Source organism: Stegodyphus dumicola, chromosome 9, assembly GCF_044657685.1.
Source record: "Stegodyphus dumicola isolate Sdum_Otavi_A_Nest chromosome 9, ASM4465768v1".
Classification (NCBI taxonomy): domain Eukaryota; kingdom Metazoa; phylum Arthropoda; class Arachnida; order Araneae; family Eresidae; genus Stegodyphus; species Stegodyphus dumicola.
In genome coordinates, this window is record NC_140776.1 from 53,271,384 (window position 1) to 53,290,966 (window position 19,583).

Sequence of the window (19,583 nt, forward strand, 5' to 3'; positions counted from 1 at the left end):
CATATAAAACAGAAAATGAGCATGAAAAAATATACGCATGCAAAAATTACTTTTCATATTTAATAATAAATATAAGATATAAAGCAAACACTTACCAGAGAAATAGAAACCTTGGGTATTTGACGAATAACCTGAAATTTGCCATTGCGCACATCTAAAAACAAACAACTTCAAATTAATCAAGCAAAATGTGTAAATTTGGAAAACAAGGTATTAAAAATTTACGAGAGAATTTTAGCATACTTACGGATCAAAAACATACCACTCTTCAACCACAGTTCCAGAAATAAGAATGAGCCAATGACGCCAAATTACTTGGCGAGAAAGTTATTAGTAGATCTTCATGCAACCCAGAGAATCTCGTAACTCCTCCCATTTTTTTCCCCTTTTTTCTCGTGAAGATAACCTGTCAACAACGAATTCCGTTTTTATCTGTCATTGCTGTATTATGTAGCAACTCTGAACCATACTCGTAAACGTGTATTACTATAATATTTACTTATGCTTTGAATGGTTGTACCAGATTTTTGTTATCTTTGTTTTAGCGGTTTTTCGTTAAACATTATAAAGATGTCTACGTCAGTTAGCAGGATGTCTGGCTCTTCCAATGTTTCTTTAAAAAGGCTGTTACCTTCTACCAAACTTAGAAATTTAGGTATGAGAGAACGACGGCAACTTGTTGGAATATTAAGTATAAACGATAGCTGGCGGGATTTAGCTGGTATTATACGAAATCCGGATAATCCAGATGAGTACCTCTACAAAGTTCATGATATTAGGTAAGATGCAAGAAAAAAATATTTATAATTTCTAATGCTTTTTAAAGTGCTTGGAACTAGACCTATCTGATCATTATAGAATGACATATTAAGGTTATATATATGACATTTAAGGTTTATTTGATTTTCATGTCCAACACTCATTTTATTATAAAGTTATTCATTTTATTCAATAATGGTATTTACTTCTCATTAAAAATTAAACATTAGGTACATTTTTAACACTTGACATTTTCCACTCTTTACATGCTGTGATGAAACTAGATTATTTTGGAAAAGTGAACAAAGTAAATTTTAGTAACAAAACCCATATCATAACAACAGCAGTATAATTTACTGAAAATAAGAAAGGGAACTACTCTTATATACGCCCTCACTTGGCGACAAATTTCTCGCCAAAAATACTTGGCGAGAAACTCCACGGTGTTATATTACTATCTAAATTTTTTGTCTACATTTCGAAGGCTCAGGTGCTGGGCACTTCAGCAGGCTCCTATGCTGGGAAAGTCACATCCTGTGTAGAACACATGCAAATAAGCATATCTTTTCATGGCTTATCATGGCGGGGTTCATAACTGAGGAAATAATTTTCCTCGTGAAGAATCCAGTGAATGTCGCTTTAAGGTAATGGTAAAGATAAGCAATGCATGAGCCTTGCGTACGTACAAATCATAGAGTTAGTAGGTTCGTATTCTGGAGAAGTAAGCATAGATGCTATTGCTTCGTCTTCTGGCGCTCAAATGAGGGAGAAACAAACTATCTACATTTCAAACTTTAAGCCTAAAATGTCTCCAAAAACCTAACTTTTTAAACATATAATTTAATCTGAAAATCCGAAACAAAAACAAAAAATTTAGATAGCAAAAACGTAAAGTTTCTAACCAAAAATATTTGACAAGAATTCATGCACACAGCAATATGTTTTAACTTAAGAAATCATCACAGAATTTCACAATTCATGGAACTACGCACACCTAGCTGAAGTAAATTAATATAACAATAAATTTCAAAGAATACCATGTACACAGCGTTCTGTTTAAACTTAAAAAAACATCTATGAAGTGCACAATCCAGGCATTGAGCACTAATCAATAAAATAACTAAAATAAATTTCAAACAGTTAAAAAAATACAGCAATAACAATAGGTATTCGTACTTAAAAAAACAATGAACATTACATTCTACGAAATAAGAGCAAGAATAAAATAAAATGCACTTACCATGAATGAATGCTTATTCGAACAGAAGAAATACCAATTTCGAACATCACCAAAACAATTTCACCGCAAATTTGTTAAGAGCATCTTCTCGCGTTTCAGAACAATGGAAAAATATATAAACCACCAAATAAAAAAAAAATCGCATTTCCGATTATAAGTAGGCAGCGCAGCTTTAACATCTGCCACGTAATATCTATCATATTTATATGACAGCCAGACTCACTATCCACGAAATTGATACCATCTTTCACAAATAAATGTTTAAAACCTTTGTTTTCTAAATACTTGTAGAATTTCCAGCCACCCGAAAAAATAGTTGCACCAGGCATGCGACTAAAATTTTGCTAACACGTCATAAATCACTTAATTACCACACACCACACGAACCAACTAGCAAATCCAAGTTTCCCCATAAAAGTTGCCATAGAAACCAACATCGCAGAACACTCAATTGAGCCAAATACCAGCGCACAACACATATTGCTGCATTTGGCAACCTGAGGACGCATATAAGAGTGGTACCTAAGAAAGTAAAAGATACAGTATTGTAAAAGAATATAATAATAATATTTTAGCTGAAAATGTATTGCCTAAATTATCTAATTTTTTAAGTATTCTACATAATAGTGATTAATTTTACATGTTATAATTAACTTAATATATTTGTTTCACTATGTTTGATGGTTTTAAATTAGAATATGTTACTTAAATTTTATCCATGATTTGGCTCTTAAATTCACAGGTGAGAAAACTTCAGATAGAAAAAAAATTCTTGTCTTGATTTCTTCTTATTTGATTTTTTAATGTGCAGCTGGTAAAAATAAGACTGATTATGTCGTTCAGAAGGATTGTGTCATTCAGAACATTGCAGATATGTATTTTCTGAGCTGTTAACACTTCAACTGGCTAGCCAATGTATACTGGCTGGCAAATTGAAGGGTTAATGTCCAAGAATATTTTTAATAACATTTTTTAAATGTTAATTGTATGGGCATTTTCAAATGTGTCCAAATGAAAGGCTCTAAAAATGAATTGGCTAGGATATTTTGGAATTATGATCAAGAAAATATATTTTTAGGGCATTTTTGAAGATTTTAGCATTTTTTTAGAGCCAAATGGATGGTTGCGGAACTAATATGCTTAACTTCTGAGTTAACACAGCCTGAAATCACAACAGAATTGAATGTAATTCATACTAAAATGAATTAATTTTAATTTATGAAACCTCATTTTGGAAATTAGAGATTGATGAAGAAGTTTCAGCAGTGATAGTATTTAATAGCCATCACTGAAGACTTTAATTAAAATTTGCTCTGTTCTATATTTTAAAAATTGTATATATATTCAATTATAATTTATTTTTAGAGCATAATATAAGTAAGAATCAAAATTCCCACCATGCACATTATGGATATTTTTTATTGTAGTTTAATCGACAGTCTATTAGAAATTAATGCATGTTAGAAGCTAATGTAAATTTTTTGTATTTTATGAAGCTTTTTAGAATCTCAGTGGAAAGCTGGTAGAAATCCAGCTGAAGCTCTACTCGATGACTGGAGTATTACTGGTAAAGAACAGCCAGATCTTAATGATCTATTAATGGTTTTACAAGAAGCACAACTTCTGAGAGCAGCCTATTATGTGCAAACTCAATTATTAAAATGTAAATACAGTATTTAATTTTCGTATGTTAAGCTCATTTTTATCTTTGATTTAATTATACCTGATGCATGCATTTCATTTGCTTGCACTGAACCCAGCGCACAACACAAGATTTAACAAAGATAATGTATCTCTCAAAATATTTGCAATTCAGTGTCGTTTAAATCTAATGAATTTCTGTTTTTTATCTGCAAGGGCCTTGAAATTTATATACATTTTCATTAAATTTGTGGCTGAAAATGATTGCAATATTTGGTGTTTAATACTTTGAATCTAATATATAGGTATCATTAAAATGCTAAAAGTAGGTAATTTGGGTACTCTGTTTTGAGGACCGTAAAAAATCGCCAAACTATTGTTGATGCCAGTGCTGCTAAAAATAATTGCGGCAACCCGAATGCAAGAAAGGAAGTATAATAGTAAATAACTATCTAAGATTAATTCTGTTTTAATTTAGATAAAAGGTTAATTTCATATAATACTTTTTTATTATTATAATTTATATAAAAAAGGATAAACATAACTGAATGGAAGCAACGGTAAATAACTATTTCACATCATTATAATAATTTATATAAAAAAAGGCTGAACATAACTGAGTGGATTCCTGCATCGCTATTTCACTACCAAGTTATCGCTAAAGCATTATTTTATCTCGTTGGTTGTTCAAACATAATTTTCTATAATGAATGATGCCTTTTCTTTTAAAAAATTCTATTGCAGACTTTTCGTCACTAGGCAATTCCCAAATTGTTAAATCCACGGCATTATCAAAAAAAGATTTAAAAATTAAACTAGTATTTCAATGGCGTCTTAAGAAATATAGAACTATCTTAAACTTACACAATTTTAAATCAGCACGTACGCTAGATTTGGCGCGCTGTTAAATGGGTGCATTTGCTAGATTTGGCACTTTTGTGCATACATTTTTGTTGCAATTCTTTTATGGTCCTCAAAACGGAATAGTACTGTAATTGGATTTTTATGAGTTTTCAAATGAGCCATATTAAAATGCATCTTATACAGTTCTCACTGCTGTAATTTTATACATATGTCGACATATGCATTGAATGAAATACAGTATAAAGTCTTTAATCCAGATGTCTATAATCTGGAATGATCTATAATCCAGACCTCAAAGCAACAAACTTTCTGTGCATGCACATAATACGTTTACGCATGCGCATTTAATGTATGACGGATGGTATAAGCTAGGCTAAAATTATCTAATTATCTATTTCAGTTAATGTTGCAGATTGCATTGTTCCTTAATCTTCTAATTAGATCCGGCTTATTATTTTTTGCAGACTTATTATTACAATCAAAAGTCGTTAATTCGGACACCCATAATCCAGAATGATCTATAATCCGGACCTCAAAGCCACAAACTTTTTGCGCATGCATCGCATTGAGGACTTGAGATTCATTTTCTCATTGTATGCATATATGTACTATAATTTGTAAATACCTTGATGATTGGGTGACAGCTGCAATGGATTGGAAATGATGGCATAGTAACAACTTGGCAAAGGCTTTTCTGCATACTTACAAAGGTGACATATACAGGCAGATATTGCTGAAAACAATTTTATATCTTGATAAAACAAGCTTTGAGATGCATAATCAGGTTCACACATTATCGTGAGTGCAATATGCACCCAATCTTCATAACATTCTTTGCAATTTACACTGTAGAGAGTGGATGAAGCAGAGAGGCAAGTGACATGTGTTAGTAAGGTGTGAGCAAGGTAGGAAAGTGAGTATACATTCAACAGTAGTTGAGATATGTAGAATTGGTACTTTGTTAAAATTGTGATTGGATAAAAGATATTTCCCATTGTTTAATGTTATATAAAATGGCATGTTGTGTATTAATTTTGAGATGACACACATTAGATTCATATACATATTATAAACAGTTAGTAGTTTTAGGATAGGCCAAACAGAAGTGGCCAAATTGAAACGAGGAATAAAAAGAACTATTTCCAGATTAAAGTTAGTAGTTTGCTTCTTAAATTGTAGTAATTATTCATGTAATGTACTTGTTATGAAAATAAGTTGTAAAGTAAATAAATCATCATCCATTGTAAAATTAAGAAATGCTAAATAAATTCATCATTTCACTATCTGAAGCAGTGGAACATTAGCATCTGAAACACCTAGTGCTCAAAAGTTAATGTATTAAAATAAATTATGTTATTTTTCTATTAATTCATTGTTAACATATTTCTAGTGCCAGATGACACAAGGAAAGCTGAAAGTGCATCTGAAGATATTGATACAATTTTAAAATATAAGTCGCAGTCTAGTAATACACTTGTAGCTGAGGTGGACACTACAGTTAAAACACTTCAAGGCATTGATATTAGTGAACTTACTGTATTTTCATATAGTGTATTATCAAGAGCTACACAAGATTTCTGCAATTTAAACATAGGAAAAGGTGGGTGTAAAATTGGTGAAGGATCATTTGGGTGTGTTTATATAGCAAATGTATCTGGTCGAAGAGTTGCTGTGAAGAAACTAAAAGGAGATGTTGATAAGCAGTTTTTCACGGAACTAAAGATTTTAGTTAGGTAAAAGGCAAATTTAATACTTTATTTTCATAAGAATTCTTTTCTGTGTTTCTTTTCTTCTTTTGTTTTCATTAAGCAGTTTAAAATTATTAAAGGTTTAAGAAAATAAAAATTTATATATTTATTTATTTATTGTAAATTTTTACTCTAAATAATCTTTTTGAAATTATTTATTTGAGATAGGATTTATGTCCCTTTGTGATTGTATGGTCGTATTTCAAATGATGACCGTTTTTTTAGGAATAAATTGCCTACAAAATTGATATTATTGAAAATTAGGCAAAAAAGCGACCTTGCTTTTTTGCCTAATTTATATTTATATTAAAGATGCTACTTTTATTTTTTAAACAAAAAGCATGTACTGTGATATTTGTTATTCATTAACAATATAGGGAATGAAATAAATTTAATGCCAAAGAGTACAAAATGAAACATAAAAAAAAAAAAAAAAAAAAAAAAAAAAAATCTGTAACGTCTCATATGACAGCCTAACACTGACCAATTTCAGTTATAGTACTGTATTTTAGCTTAAAAAATGTATTAAAATGTTTAAAAATTTGTGACTTATTGTTTAGTCAAATCCAAATTTCATTATAATCTTAGTTTCCTATATATAATATCTGTTTTGATGATTATATTTTAATATAGTTGTTAGGAAATACTACAGTTTCATTTTTTTATAGTTCATTTCACTAATTATTTATCATACATATATGGTTTTGTTTATAATTTTTTCTTTTAGATGTCACCATGAAAATTTAGTGCCTCTTTTAGGATTCTCGAATAATGGTCCTAGATGTTGTCTTGTTTACGAATACATGCCAAATGGTTCATTGCAAGATAGATTAGCATGTGTAGTAAGTATAAATATTTGTTCTGTTGCAAACCCATAACTGAATCAAAATATATTTTGAAGATATTTAATGACTAAGAAATTTTGTATCTACTATTAGTAGAATTATTTTTTAAAGCAAATTTAAATAAATTAGTCTCAGTGTGTAGGCTAATCTTTATTTTGCATTTTCAGGTTAGCCTACAAATTCACATGCTTCTTCAAGATTCCTCCTTTCAATGATACATATATAATTAATAATAATTTATAATAAGAAAGCTTTCCATGTACCATCTCCAAGGTACACAAATTTAAAACCATCAATGAAAATATTTTTTAGAATTTAAATTAATATTTTAAATAATTTCAACTATTTCTTTAAAAATCTGCTAAGGAAGATCTTTAATCGCAAAAATACCAAAACCAAAAGTAAATTTTAAGTATTGGAAAAGTAGCTATTGTCATTGATCACAGATTAATCGACTTACCAAGACAATAAACCAATCCACCATCAATTAACAATAAGTAAATTAAGAGAGTGTTTCATCTTACTTCCAAGTAAGCATAAAATTGTTTGCTAAATTCAAACCATAAGTCACATAAATATGTACTCAATCCAAATAAAGACATCAGTCCCTTTAAGCCAAAAGAATCTTGTAAAACAAAATAGCAAATAATCTTAAAATTAAAGTTTCTCAATAAGAACACAATTAATCTGAACGAGATGCTTACTTTAGAAAACATATCCCCTACACTGTCATTTTCAAATTCAAAAATAGAAGTAAACATATTAAAACATTAAAAATTCATTCTAAATCATAAGAAGATAAAAAATGATACAATCTGAAAATCAAAGTTTAAAACAAACAGTTAATAAAAATGTAAAGATCAAATAAATAAATTAAGTAAAGATCAAAGTTAAATTAACAAACTTGCCTTCAAAATTTGAAACCCAAACGGCTGGAAGTTCAAGTACTAAGTGATGAAAGTAAAAGGTTTCTTGTAAAGTGAAGTTTTCTACTTAAGAAAGTTTAGCCTAAATTGGCGAGAAAATTGGAATTCTTTCTTGGAGATAATACGTAGAGAGTAGGCTGTTACTAAAATAGTGCTAAAAGCTGCTATTAGTTAAAACATCAATTCAAATTAAAGTAATTATAAGTAAACTAAAAAGCCTATTTTAACTTACTAGTTTGATCTTTAAATTTCTAATTAACTGTTTGTTTTAAACTTTAAGTCCCTTGATAAGTGGATTAATTTGCGATCAATGACAATAGCTACTTTTTCAATATTTAAAATTAACTTTTTTGGTACTTTTGTAATTAAAGATTTTTCTTAGCAGATTTTTAAACAAACAGTTGAAATTATTTAAAATACTTATTGAAATTCTAAAAAATATATTCATTGATTGTTTTAAATTTGTGTTCCTTGGAGATGTGGAAAGTTTTCTTATTATAAATTCTTATGAATTACTCTGAAGCTTTAGCGCAAGTCATTTTTAATTTACTTTTAATTACATTATTTTGAATTAATATATATATGTAATGAAAGTACAATTTTGAAAGCACTGTTGTAAAAACTTTGATAACAGCGTAGATACTTGATCCATATTAAAAAGGAACAAGTCGAGCTGGATTAATTTCCTTTTTTATTTAAATTCACATTTGTGGCCACAATTAAGTTGGCACTCCGATCGTGCCTATTTCCAGAACATTTATTATTTTTATACTATTGCGATAGAAGCAAACATAAGCAAAACATCCACGCAGCACAGAAGTAGAAGCGGAAAGTGTCACAGAGGAAGAATGGAGGGAATCAAAAAAGTTTCAATTTGAGTTAAAAAAAGTTTTAGTTGACAATTTGGTGATTGGTCAAGAGGTATCTGCATTAAGCATTACGTAGGATCATCGCATGATTAATTTGAATGACGCAGTTTAGGCTATTTTTAAGATGGAGAGAGGAAGTCCCCAAATTATATGAAAAATAAAAGAGGTTATAGCCAACTAAAATTTAAAGTTTGCTTTCATATTTTTATCTTACACATATAAATATATATATACAGGGTTATCCAAATTAAACTTCCCCCAACTCAGAGGCCTGTGCAGAGTGTTTGTTGTATGGGTCATAAAGTGATGAAATTTTACAAACAGACACTTCAGACCATGCGCTCGAGATTTATTACACAAAAAAGTTAGTACAAGAAGTTGCCGATAGGTGGCGCTGTAACACTAGTAATATGCATATTGCAGCAACATGATTTGCAAAAATAAAGCTTCTGCGCAACGTATCCAAAAGACGAGTACACAGAGACTTGAAACTTAGTACAATTGAGCAGCATTTGCACAAACTCAACAGGAATTTCTTCATGAAAGCTCTTAACTGTGCACATTTGTCTAATTTAAACACACTAAATTATACAATTCTAGATGAAGACTGTGAAATTCGACCACTAGCGGCCCACCTTGCAAATGACTCTAACTTTCCTACTTAATGATTAGTAGTGTGCAATATCCTGTTTAAAGTGTACATATTGTATATATTTTTACTCTTTCTGTATTTGTATTGTACTGTTACTTTAAGACATTGTGCTTTTTCTTCAATTAACATAGGACGTTCCACTTGCTGTCCATGATCGCGTGATGTCTCGGTCTCCCCCTTTTTTTCCACCTCCTCCGCTCCCTCTGGGATACCACGGGCAGATAGTACCATGTGATGCGCCTATGTGGCAAATTTGATTGAGCCAGAGAAACTGCACACTGTGTGGTAGTTCGACAGTAAATTAATCAGTCAGTCAGTCAGTTCAAAAGACGAGCCCTACAAAAGTGATATCAGGCCTTGCACAGGCAGTTGTTTCCAGCTCGCTGATGCATAATGGCGACTTTGAAAGACAAAGCTCTGTTAGTGAAACTTTTCTACCAGAATGACGAGAACTCCTGTGATAAGAGCATTCCATCAGCTAAAGATCTTACGCCGAGGACCAATGACACCACGCGCTGTACGAGACATGATGAAGAAATTCGAAAGAACGAGACAACTGGGAATTTTACAAGTTAGAGGACGACAGGTTGTGGAATCTGCACGCGTAGAAGACGTTGCTTTGGCGGTCGTAGACCCCACTAGCCAATCGCCACATGGTGTTGTCAGTGTGCCAATTGTTTCTCGTGCTGTTGATATGCCCTATACGACCGTCTGGCATGTGATGCGTCGAATCCTCGGTTATTTTCCTTAGAAAATCCATAGTCATCATCAGCTATCTGACAGGGATCCTGTAGTTCGGGAAACATTTTCGTTGCAGTTCCTTGCCAGAATGGAAGTCGTGGAACATCCTTTGGATGGATGAGGCTCATTTTCACCTGAATGGTCAAGTGAATATGCACAACTGCCACATTTGGGCAAGTGAAAACACGTGCGCAATCCATCAAGTGCCCTTGAACCCTGCAAAGGTTACTGTATGGTGCGGTTTCACTGCAACATTCATCATTGGGCCTTATTTTTTTGAAGAGGTGACTCTAACAGTGTTCAAAACCTGCTCTGTCACAGGAAATCGGTATCAGGACATGTTGACAACGTTTGTGATCCCTGAACTGCAACAACGTGGCTGCCTCCAGGACACGATATTTATGCAGGATGGTGCACCTCTCGATATTCTTCGTGGCGTTCAACAGGTGTTACGGGCAACTTTTACCGATGCACGTGTGATCAGCCGCTGTTTCCCTACAGCTTGGCCTTCCCGCTCGCCTGATCTCACGCTATGCGACTTTTGGTTATGGGGATTCTTAAAGGATCGGGTCTACCGAGAACACCCAGCAACCTTGGCACATCTGAAAGATGCAATTATTCGACATGTTCGTGGAATTAATGTGGACTTACTGCGTTCCGCTGTGGAACACACTGCTTTGCGAATGGAAAGAGTTGTGGAGAACTACGGCACACATATAGAACATCTGTAGAATGTCTTGTTGATCTGCAGCGCCACCTAGCGGCAACTTCTTGTACTAATTTTTTTTGTTTAATAAATCTTGAGCACATGATCTGAAGTGTCTGTTTTTAAAATTTCATCACATTATGACCCATACAACAATCTGCACAGCCCTCTGAGTTGGGGAAGTTTAATTTGGATAACCCTGTATATATAACTGATTCTGAATCTTGCTTCTCTTGAAAAGTATAATTAAATAAAGTATATTAAAACCAAGGCATTAAAATATAACTGACATTTCTATAATATCTCATTTATGCCATAAATTTCATTGCTTGATACAATTTTCTGGTTTCATGATTTGCATTTGTGTTAAATGATAAACACATTTTATTGTTAAAAATGCATAAGTATTATAAGAATTTATAAACCATGATATATTGTTTTAGATAGCAATATGTAGCTGATGAGAATGATAAAGTTATATAATGTCTGATAATACAGATTTACTTAAAAGTAGTTTACTTTATTAATAGCTTTGTTTGAAAAGTAAACTTTCTTTTTACTTTAATATTAAGCTTAGGTTTATTTTAATATTTAAATGATACTTCTTGTATTTTATGTTATGTTAATTTAAAAAAAAAAGCTAGAAGAATATCACTGAATAATTCAAATTTTATCACGATTGTTTGCTCTTGTACAAACTTTGGTAAATGAATTGCTTTAACAGAGATCACTTGTTCTGCTAAGCTTCTTTAACTTGATTTTTGCTATCTATAAATTTGAAATTTTTAATCAAGGTAAGATAATAGCTTTATAGATAGATAGTACATTTTTTTTGCATGCTGCCCAGATGGAAAAATGGCTAGTTACTCTTGACTGGTGTACCGAAGGGCTCAGAGATTCAAATCCTGGAGAAGGCATGGATGCAATTTGTCCATTCCTTCATAGAAGGCAATGGTGGCCCACCTATTAGGTGCTTCTGTAATAAAGTGACGGCCAATTTCGGTCGTACTAGTGGCCAATGCTTATAAATGGGTAGAGTTCACCATTTGAAAAAAGAAAAAAAAAAAAAAAAAAAGATAACAGTTTTCTTATATCTGCCGTAACAAATAACACATGTGCAATACAGGTGGGTTCTGTTTTTAGAAGGGAAAATACATTTATTTTGGCAGGTAAGTAATTTTATGCATAAAGTGCAAATAGTTATAGTAAGTTATATTAATTTGTATATATTTTCAGAAGCGTAATATTTGCTGCCATTAAGATATTTTACTGGAGATTTTACCATGTTCACTTAGCATTTTCTGAAGTATTACTATATTTTGTAAAAAAGGCATGTTTATTATTATTACTGTGTTTTTATGATAGGAAAAGACACCGCCTATACCTTCAGATATCCGTCTTTCCATAGCATATGGCTCTGCCTTAGGTATTAATCATCTGCATACTTTTGCCGAAGAGCCTTTGGTTCATAGAGATATCAAAAGGTAAAGTTCGTAATTGATGCATGATTCATTTCTTTAATTCATTTTGTATATTTTAATGCATGCTTCACAACTTTTAATATTTTCATTTGCTTGAGAACATTTAATATATGAAGGGAAACGAAAAAAGTAAGTTTCCCCGTGCTGTTATAGGCAGCATTTTTATTCAAGGTAAGTAATAGGCTGCAAACATAAAGAAGTAGACTTGTTTTATTTTGTTACATAAACACCAAGGACATTTATGCATTTGGCATAATGTCAAGGTTTATAACATCCCAATGAAAAATGTTTTATCCTTTATATGGAAGAACTACTTAATGTCTCTCCCCACTTCTTCGTTGGTGACAAAGTGCTTTTCTCTAAGAGACTTCTTCAGTGCCAGAAAAAGGTGGAACATGCTAGGTACTATGTCTGTTGGATGAATGAACGAGCCATTGCCAAATGAAGGTGGCAGTATGTTGCCTGTGGTCTTGCACTGTCATCTAGGAAGAACCATGCTAGATGTCAAAAGTTCAAATTGCTTCCTGTGAATATCAGTCTTTGGTCTTTTCAGTGTCTGACAATACTGCACAGAATTGATTGTCCTATTCTCTAAAAAATCCAGCAGCAAAACATCATAAGCATTCTGTAAAAAACTGAAGCACACTTATCTTGCAAAGAAGTTATATTCAACTTCTTTCTGACAAAGGAGGATGGACATTTCCACTCCATAAATGTAGCCTTTTGCAAAAAATAATTAATCCTTGTTTTATTTTCATCAAAGTCCAGAACAGAAATTCATTTTCATAGGTACCACAAGAGATGCTTCAAGCTTATATGCATTCATTGGCCTATATGATTCAGGTTAAGTTGGTGAGACACCTATCGTGCTGTCGCCTATCATGCTTTTGCATCAAGTTGTCACTATCACATATTGCAGAGTGTTGTAAAAGGTTTTATGAGCTCATGCATGACCAATTTCAAAATGTAGTTTTGACGTCATTGATTATCACACACCTGTTCACATTGTTCCGCATGCCTGTGTGTCTCCTTCACAGTAGTTGTTGATGCTTATGCAGTAGGTCTTTGCTGTATGACAATTGATCTTGCTCCTCAGTCAATTGCTGGTACCATTTCCATGACATATGCTTCAAAACGATAACTGCACACTTCTGTGAACTAGTTATGGATTTTAGCATTTGGCATCCCACCCATCATTCACACTATTACAACAGCTGTTATTTCCTCCTTTTTCCATAATTTCAAAACATACTGACTAGAAATCAAATGTACCATTCATCCAACCTTTCTGCTAACACTGCATTAGTACCATCTGCATGATCTAGGTTGTATCATAGCAAATGATGGATAGATGATTCTCTTATAAAACCAATCCCTTGTTTACCCCACTGCCTTTACAATTTCTTAAAAAAAAAGGGAAAGAAATTTATTTTTGACTCCTCATCAATAGCATTTAATTAAGAAATATGCATCACATACTATATAATTGATGAAACTGTAATGTTATAGTTTGTTACATTAAGAATAGTAAATTAGAAACGCATTAAGGATTGGATTAATCAAATTCATACAGTGTATTATGTATTCTTGGTTAGAAATTTCATAGCTGGCATTAAAATATCCATAAATGGATATTACTGAATTGCTGAATAACTATCTTATAACATTTTCAAAATATTTTCAATGAATTCCACTTATTTATCAGCAAGACAAAGATGCCATAGATAGGAGTAGTGCTAATAAGCAGTGGTACTGAAAAAATACTATCTTTTCATAGTGGCTGTCTGACATAGAGGATTATAATCCCATTGAAAAATTTGGACATGTTCCACTGTTGTATGTAACCAATACAGTGTGAGTCTGTAAATGACTTGAAGACTACTATTTTGGCAGCATGCAGAATCTCAAATTTGTTTCAGAGGCAGATGAATTCAAAGATGAACAAGTTTTATTATTACTTAAGAAAAAGAAAATATATTAATTATTAAATTGGCTTTATTATTATTATTGTTTATGTAAAAAGATTGCATATGGAAGTGAATGTATTCTTTTCTATGGTGTGAAACCTGAATTTGTTAAAACACAGGGCAGCTAAGTTTTAATAATGTAAAAATATGCACAAAGATATCATTTAAGGTGTTGAATCATGTACAAATATTGATTTTAATGGGAAAATTACACAAAAATGCCTAATATCAAAATGAATCTAATTTTCAGTAATACAAAGTATTTATGAAAACAGTCTGAAGTAGTGTTCTCCAGATAATATATATTCATATATACATATGTATACATATTGGAAAATGATTGATGAAAATATTGAATGTAAACTTCTCTGTTTCAGTGCAAACATACTCTTGGATGCAAATTTTGTTCCAAAAGTTGCAGATTTTGGTTTAGTGAGAATAGGAGATGCAAACATCTCATCAACTGTTGCTGTTACACAAAATGTTTGCGGTACTTCTGTTTACATGGCTAGAGAAGCATTTAATGGAGATGTTTCCGTTAAACTAGATACATTTAGCTTTGGAGTTGTCTTACTGGAATTACTGACAGGATTACCCCCATATGATGCATCAAGAGAAGACAGAGATTTAGTAAGATTGCATTTTTTTTTTTTTTTTTTTAAATGTGCTGTCTAGTTTTACGTATTTATTATGCTTTTTATAATTGTCCGTTTACACAAATATGTAAATCTAATATCTTCAGCGAAATCTTCTTCATCATAATACAATTTTTCTAAAAATATTTACATTAGTTTTATGCAAATCAGAGGAAACTAGCTAACTATTTTTTATAGGTCACATTTATGGAAAACTGTGATGATGTAGATGAAGTTTTAGACATGAAAGCATATTGGGATCCTATAAAAGCAGCAGAACTTCTGAGAATTGCAGAGCATTGTTTAACTAATGCTAAAAAAAAGAGACCAACTATATCCGAGGTTTGTTTTCATTACATATGAATTCATGTTAATAGTACAGTATCTAAACTTATGCAGTTAAATTTCTGCTTTGTTTTTCATATTAGTTTAATTATTAGATGGGAAGGAGAAATTGCGCTTCTAATAAATGGAATGCAGAAACATATTTGCTGAATGGTGTTAACATTCTTCTCAAATTAGATTTTCTGAAACTGTTCATATGTAAATAGATTTTAAAAAGTAATAATTGAAAAAATTATGGTGTGAAAGCAGAAGTTTATATTTTTAGCATTTATACTATACATAAAATATGCTATTAAAATGATAATAAAAGTATGAGTTAATAAGAACTGATCTTGGTTCCTTAAATACAGAGGCTTTTTTTATTTTATTTATTTTTTATTTAAATTTATAAACCAAATTGATAGAATATAATTTTTTTCCAATACAAAGTTTAAATTTATGTGGTTTTCTCTTTTATTTAGTATATTCAGTAAGTACTTTATTTTTAAATAGTTTTATTGTTTCAGGCTGTATATTAGATAATTATTTTTTTTTTTTGCTTGCCTATATTAATTGCAAGAGATGCATAACAATAAAAATTTTTCCCTCTTTTAAAATAAGTGATAAAACATTTATTGTGTATTTTCCAATAATGAAATTTATTCACTGTATATGAAATTTATGTGAAAAATTACTCTCTACCAAATATCTTTCTTTTTTTGTTTCTAGATTTTAGAAGACTTGAAACGTTGCTGTCTTGTTAATGATGCACAAAGATGATTTTTGATAATGCTGCATTTAAAAAATGTTTGATATTATATCATTATATATTTGATATTATATCATATATATAATAATTATCTTAAGTTTTTTGTTAAATTCTTCTTTTTGTAATGTGATATAATTTAAATAATATTTTTTTATAGTAAATGGGAGAGGAATTTGTGATAAGTTTTATATTAGATCTTCCCAGATTTTAGAAGGCTGAAAATGTTATTGTCTTGTTATTAATGATGCACAGAGATGAATTGTTATAATGTTGCATTTAAAGATATTTTGATATTATCTTGTATTTTTTATCATATTCTTATTTTTATAATATGGAAGAATTTAAATAATATATTTTTTACACTAAACATAAGAGGAATTTTGTGGTAAACTATACTTTTCAGACTTGTATGCTTTTTATATTCCAGAATAATTTGTAATATTGAATGTAATTGTATAAATATTGTTTCAGATAGAAAATACTTAAAAATATAAAAATATTTTTATAGCCATATACAGAGATCCAAAAGTCAGTTCGGTTTAAAAATTTAAAAAATTACATTTCAGTATGTGCAGCAAAGCGGTTAGAACAGAAATGCATAAAATGTTTTATTGATGTATTTACTTTAAAGGAACTTTACCTTGCAGATTTTTTAAATATAGTTATGTTTGTCAGATGAAACAGCATTTCTCTAGGAATTGCTGATACATGTCAGCACCTTTTCATGATAAAGATTGATGCTAGATTATCTCTGTACACATTATCTGAAGATAGCCCTATAACAAAATAAATAAATAAAACCACACAATTGAGAGTTTGGGGTTCTGGATGACCATTTACATTAAAAATATTATTACTCAGTTTTTGTTTAATGAGAAAAATAGTATTGATTGATGAACAACATCCCATATGAATTTTTCAAAATTCATTGCTTGCTTTTTTTTCAGATTCAGGAATATTGTTTCATGCTACTGACTTTTATCTGTGATAGTTAGAAAAATAAAGCTATAAGTTCAGCATACCATGCCACAACACTGTCTTTCTGACTGTCTTGTCTGGAGGACACAGCTACACTTAAATAAATTTATGTAACAAATAAATCTCATAGTTTCGTGCTTGGCATTAATTAAATTACCATATTGTAAATTCACTAATTATATTTAATGACTTTGCATAACTCTCTCTATATATTATTTGATATTATTGTGGCAAACTGTACATTTTGTATTATATTTTTATTTTTAATGTTTACATATTGTTTTGAAACACTTTAATTTTGTAAAGAAAAATATCCTGATCAGCAAGGCAAATTAGTTACTTTATTTTCTACTTCGTCTGTTTTCTCTTGCTTTGCAGTTCTTGCTATACTATTCAGTTCTATATAATTACATAAGTTTTTCTCTGCAGTATTTTTTCAGGTCTTCATAAAATTGCCAAAGAGATGTGGTGCTACGAAGGTAATTAACTTCTGGTTAATAGAGAAGTATGCTGAAAATAAAGTATTACAGATGAGAAACAAATTTAGTTAAAGTTTAATAAAAATATTTTTTTATTGTATTATGAATATTGTTTAGTAGTTATACAGAAAATTCACATTTTATAAAAAGTAATACTATTATTTAATCTAAAATTTATGATAATTAACTAATTGCTCTTAATTTAACTAACATTAAATATTTTTATTTACACAAAATTGGGGAGGCAGATTTGCAGTGATACATTTCACATTATCATCATGGTATGCACATGAGTTTCCTGTTTTAAACTACAAATCAGAAGTTAAAACAAAAGGAAAATAATGAAAACTAGCAAGTAAACATTCAATTTAGTAATATGGCAAAGAAATTCAATAAATGTTATGCAGCTGTATATAATTTTACATTGTGTGAACTTAATAATTATCACAGATGTAGAACAAAGAGGAGGTGGTTATACTGTATCCAAAACTACAGTTGGAAGATAATTAAAAAAAATATTGATAGAATTTATTTGTATACATTTTTTATTAAATTGATTTTTAAATGTTTTGATAAAAATTATTTTGTTGTTAGAATTTTTCTTTTATTAGTATCATTCATATTTGAAAAGAGATTATCCACAATGAGTGAAAAAATATTTTTTGCTTCATCCGTAATGAATATTCTTTTTCTCTTAAAAATTCTAAAGTGTTAACTGTTTAACTTACTGAAGTATTTTCATAAAGAATCTCCTTATTTTAACTGTAAGGTTAGCATTGTAATTGTTCTATCAAAAACTTGTAATATTTTGAAATGATAGGAAAGCAGAGGAGATTGTTTTGCTTACTTAAAGTCATCTGTGATTAAATAAGTGATCGTAATATTTCTCTATTGATATAGAGAATTTTTATATACAGGGTGTTCATAAATGAATGGTGCAGTTTTAAAAATTAATAATAAATCGTATTACCTTAATCTGTACTGTACCATGCATTGGCAACTGTTCTGTGTGCTCCATTTTGAGGTGACCAGATCTATGGTTTCAGTGCAGTGGGAGTTTCATGCACATTTTCTGTGCAGTGCCCCGCGAGAAAGTACATGGCTCATTTTTCTTCGAACAAGAAACTGTGATCAGTAACTTATTTCTAGGAACATGTTGGAAACCTGATTGTTACCCTAGCTCAAGACCAATTATGATGATTATATTTTGCAGCTGGACAGTGCTCCACCCAGTTTTCACATGATTGCATGAGAGTTTCTTAATCATGTTCTTCACCAACGCTGGATTGGGCTTGCTGCAAAGGCAGGCAACAACATTTTTCCCTGGCCACCCCGTTCGCCGGATTTAACACCATGCTATTTCTTTCTTTGGGGTTTTGTTAAAGACCGAGTTCGTGTACCGCCAATGCACATATTGAAAGATTGTGATTAATGCATCACTGCACCATTCATTTATAAACACCCTGTATTTCTGGGTATACGAACAATTCATAAAAGGTTTTTCTACCTTTTTATGAAAAGCAATAAAACTGCGAAATTGAAATTAACTTTACATAAATAGCATTAGTCAGTTAATATAAGTAAAAATATGCAGAATCAAAAAAGTCTAAAACATTTAAGATAACAAATATATGTCATATATTTTATCTGCTAGTATAGATTTTAAAAGGTTAAAAAAGATTTTCTTTTTAACATTAATCTGCGCAAGGAGAAGTTTAACTGAATTTTAACAATGTCAATTTAACTGTACTGTATTATAAAAAGAAATCAACACTTACAGTTTTTCCCTATATTAATTAAATGATTTATATTTATTGCTTATTTCTCCAGAGGTTTCCCTGAAACTCATGTTTCATAAGAAATAATACATAAGAAGCTAATGTGCAAAATCTATCTAATTTATTAACATTAGTAAATTAGATAGTGTGAAGGTTACTTGAGAATTATTTCAAGTTACAT

The 19,583-nt window shown here is 30.6% G+C and overlaps 2 protein-coding genes across 4 annotated transcripts in view; one reads left to right on the plus strand and one right to left on the minus strand.

The window, feature by feature from the left end:
• Positions 1-406: 406 nt before the first annotated feature.
• Positions 407-17,724, plus strand: LOC118202301 (interleukin-1 receptor-associated kinase 4-like). 2 transcript variants are annotated; one of them, XM_085823435.1, is made up of 8 exons: positions 408-779; positions 3,496-3,662; positions 5,895-6,237; positions 6,980-7,094; positions 12,357-12,475; positions 14,817-15,069; positions 15,273-15,416; positions 16,128-17,724. In XM_085823435.1, exons 1-8 carry the CDS (start codon positions 511-513, stop codon positions 16,176-16,178), a joined length of 1,461 nt encoding a protein of 486 aa, XP_085679561.1. In that variant the 5' UTR covers positions 408-510; the 3' UTR covers positions 16,179-17,724. The 2 variants fall into 2 exon arrangements, with proteins under 2 accessions (XP_085679562.1, XP_085679561.1); XM_085823436.1 differs by lacking the exon at positions 3,496-3,662 and having other exon boundaries at positions 407-779.
• The window catches only part of LOC118202300 (zinc finger MYND domain-containing protein 10-like), a 62,139-nt gene continuing 60,022 nt past the window's right edge, over positions 17,467-19,583 (minus strand). For both annotated transcript variants that reach the window (XM_085823438.1, XM_085823439.1), the window contains exon 11: positions 17,467-17,655. In XM_085823438.1, coding sequence (XP_085679564.1) covers positions 17,582-17,655 — 74 coding nt within the window. In that variant the 3' untranslated portion in view covers positions 17,467-17,581. The remainder of the gene's footprint in view (positions 17,656-19,583) is intronic.

Excerpts from the sequence above, each read along its gene's own strand:
- LOC118202301 (XM_085823435.1), top strand. The coding sequence starts at position 511 with ATGGTTGTACCAGATTTTTGTTATCTTTGTTTTAGCGGTTTTTCGTTA. Across the intron at positions 7,095-12,356 it reads AAGATAGATTAGCATGTGTA|GAAAAGACACCGCCTATACC; the intron begins GTAAGTATAAAT and ends TTTTTATGATAG. Across the intron at positions 12,476-14,816 it reads GTTCATAGAGATATCAAAAG|TGCAAACATACTCTTGGATG; the intron begins GTAAAGTTCGTA and ends TCTCTGTTTCAG.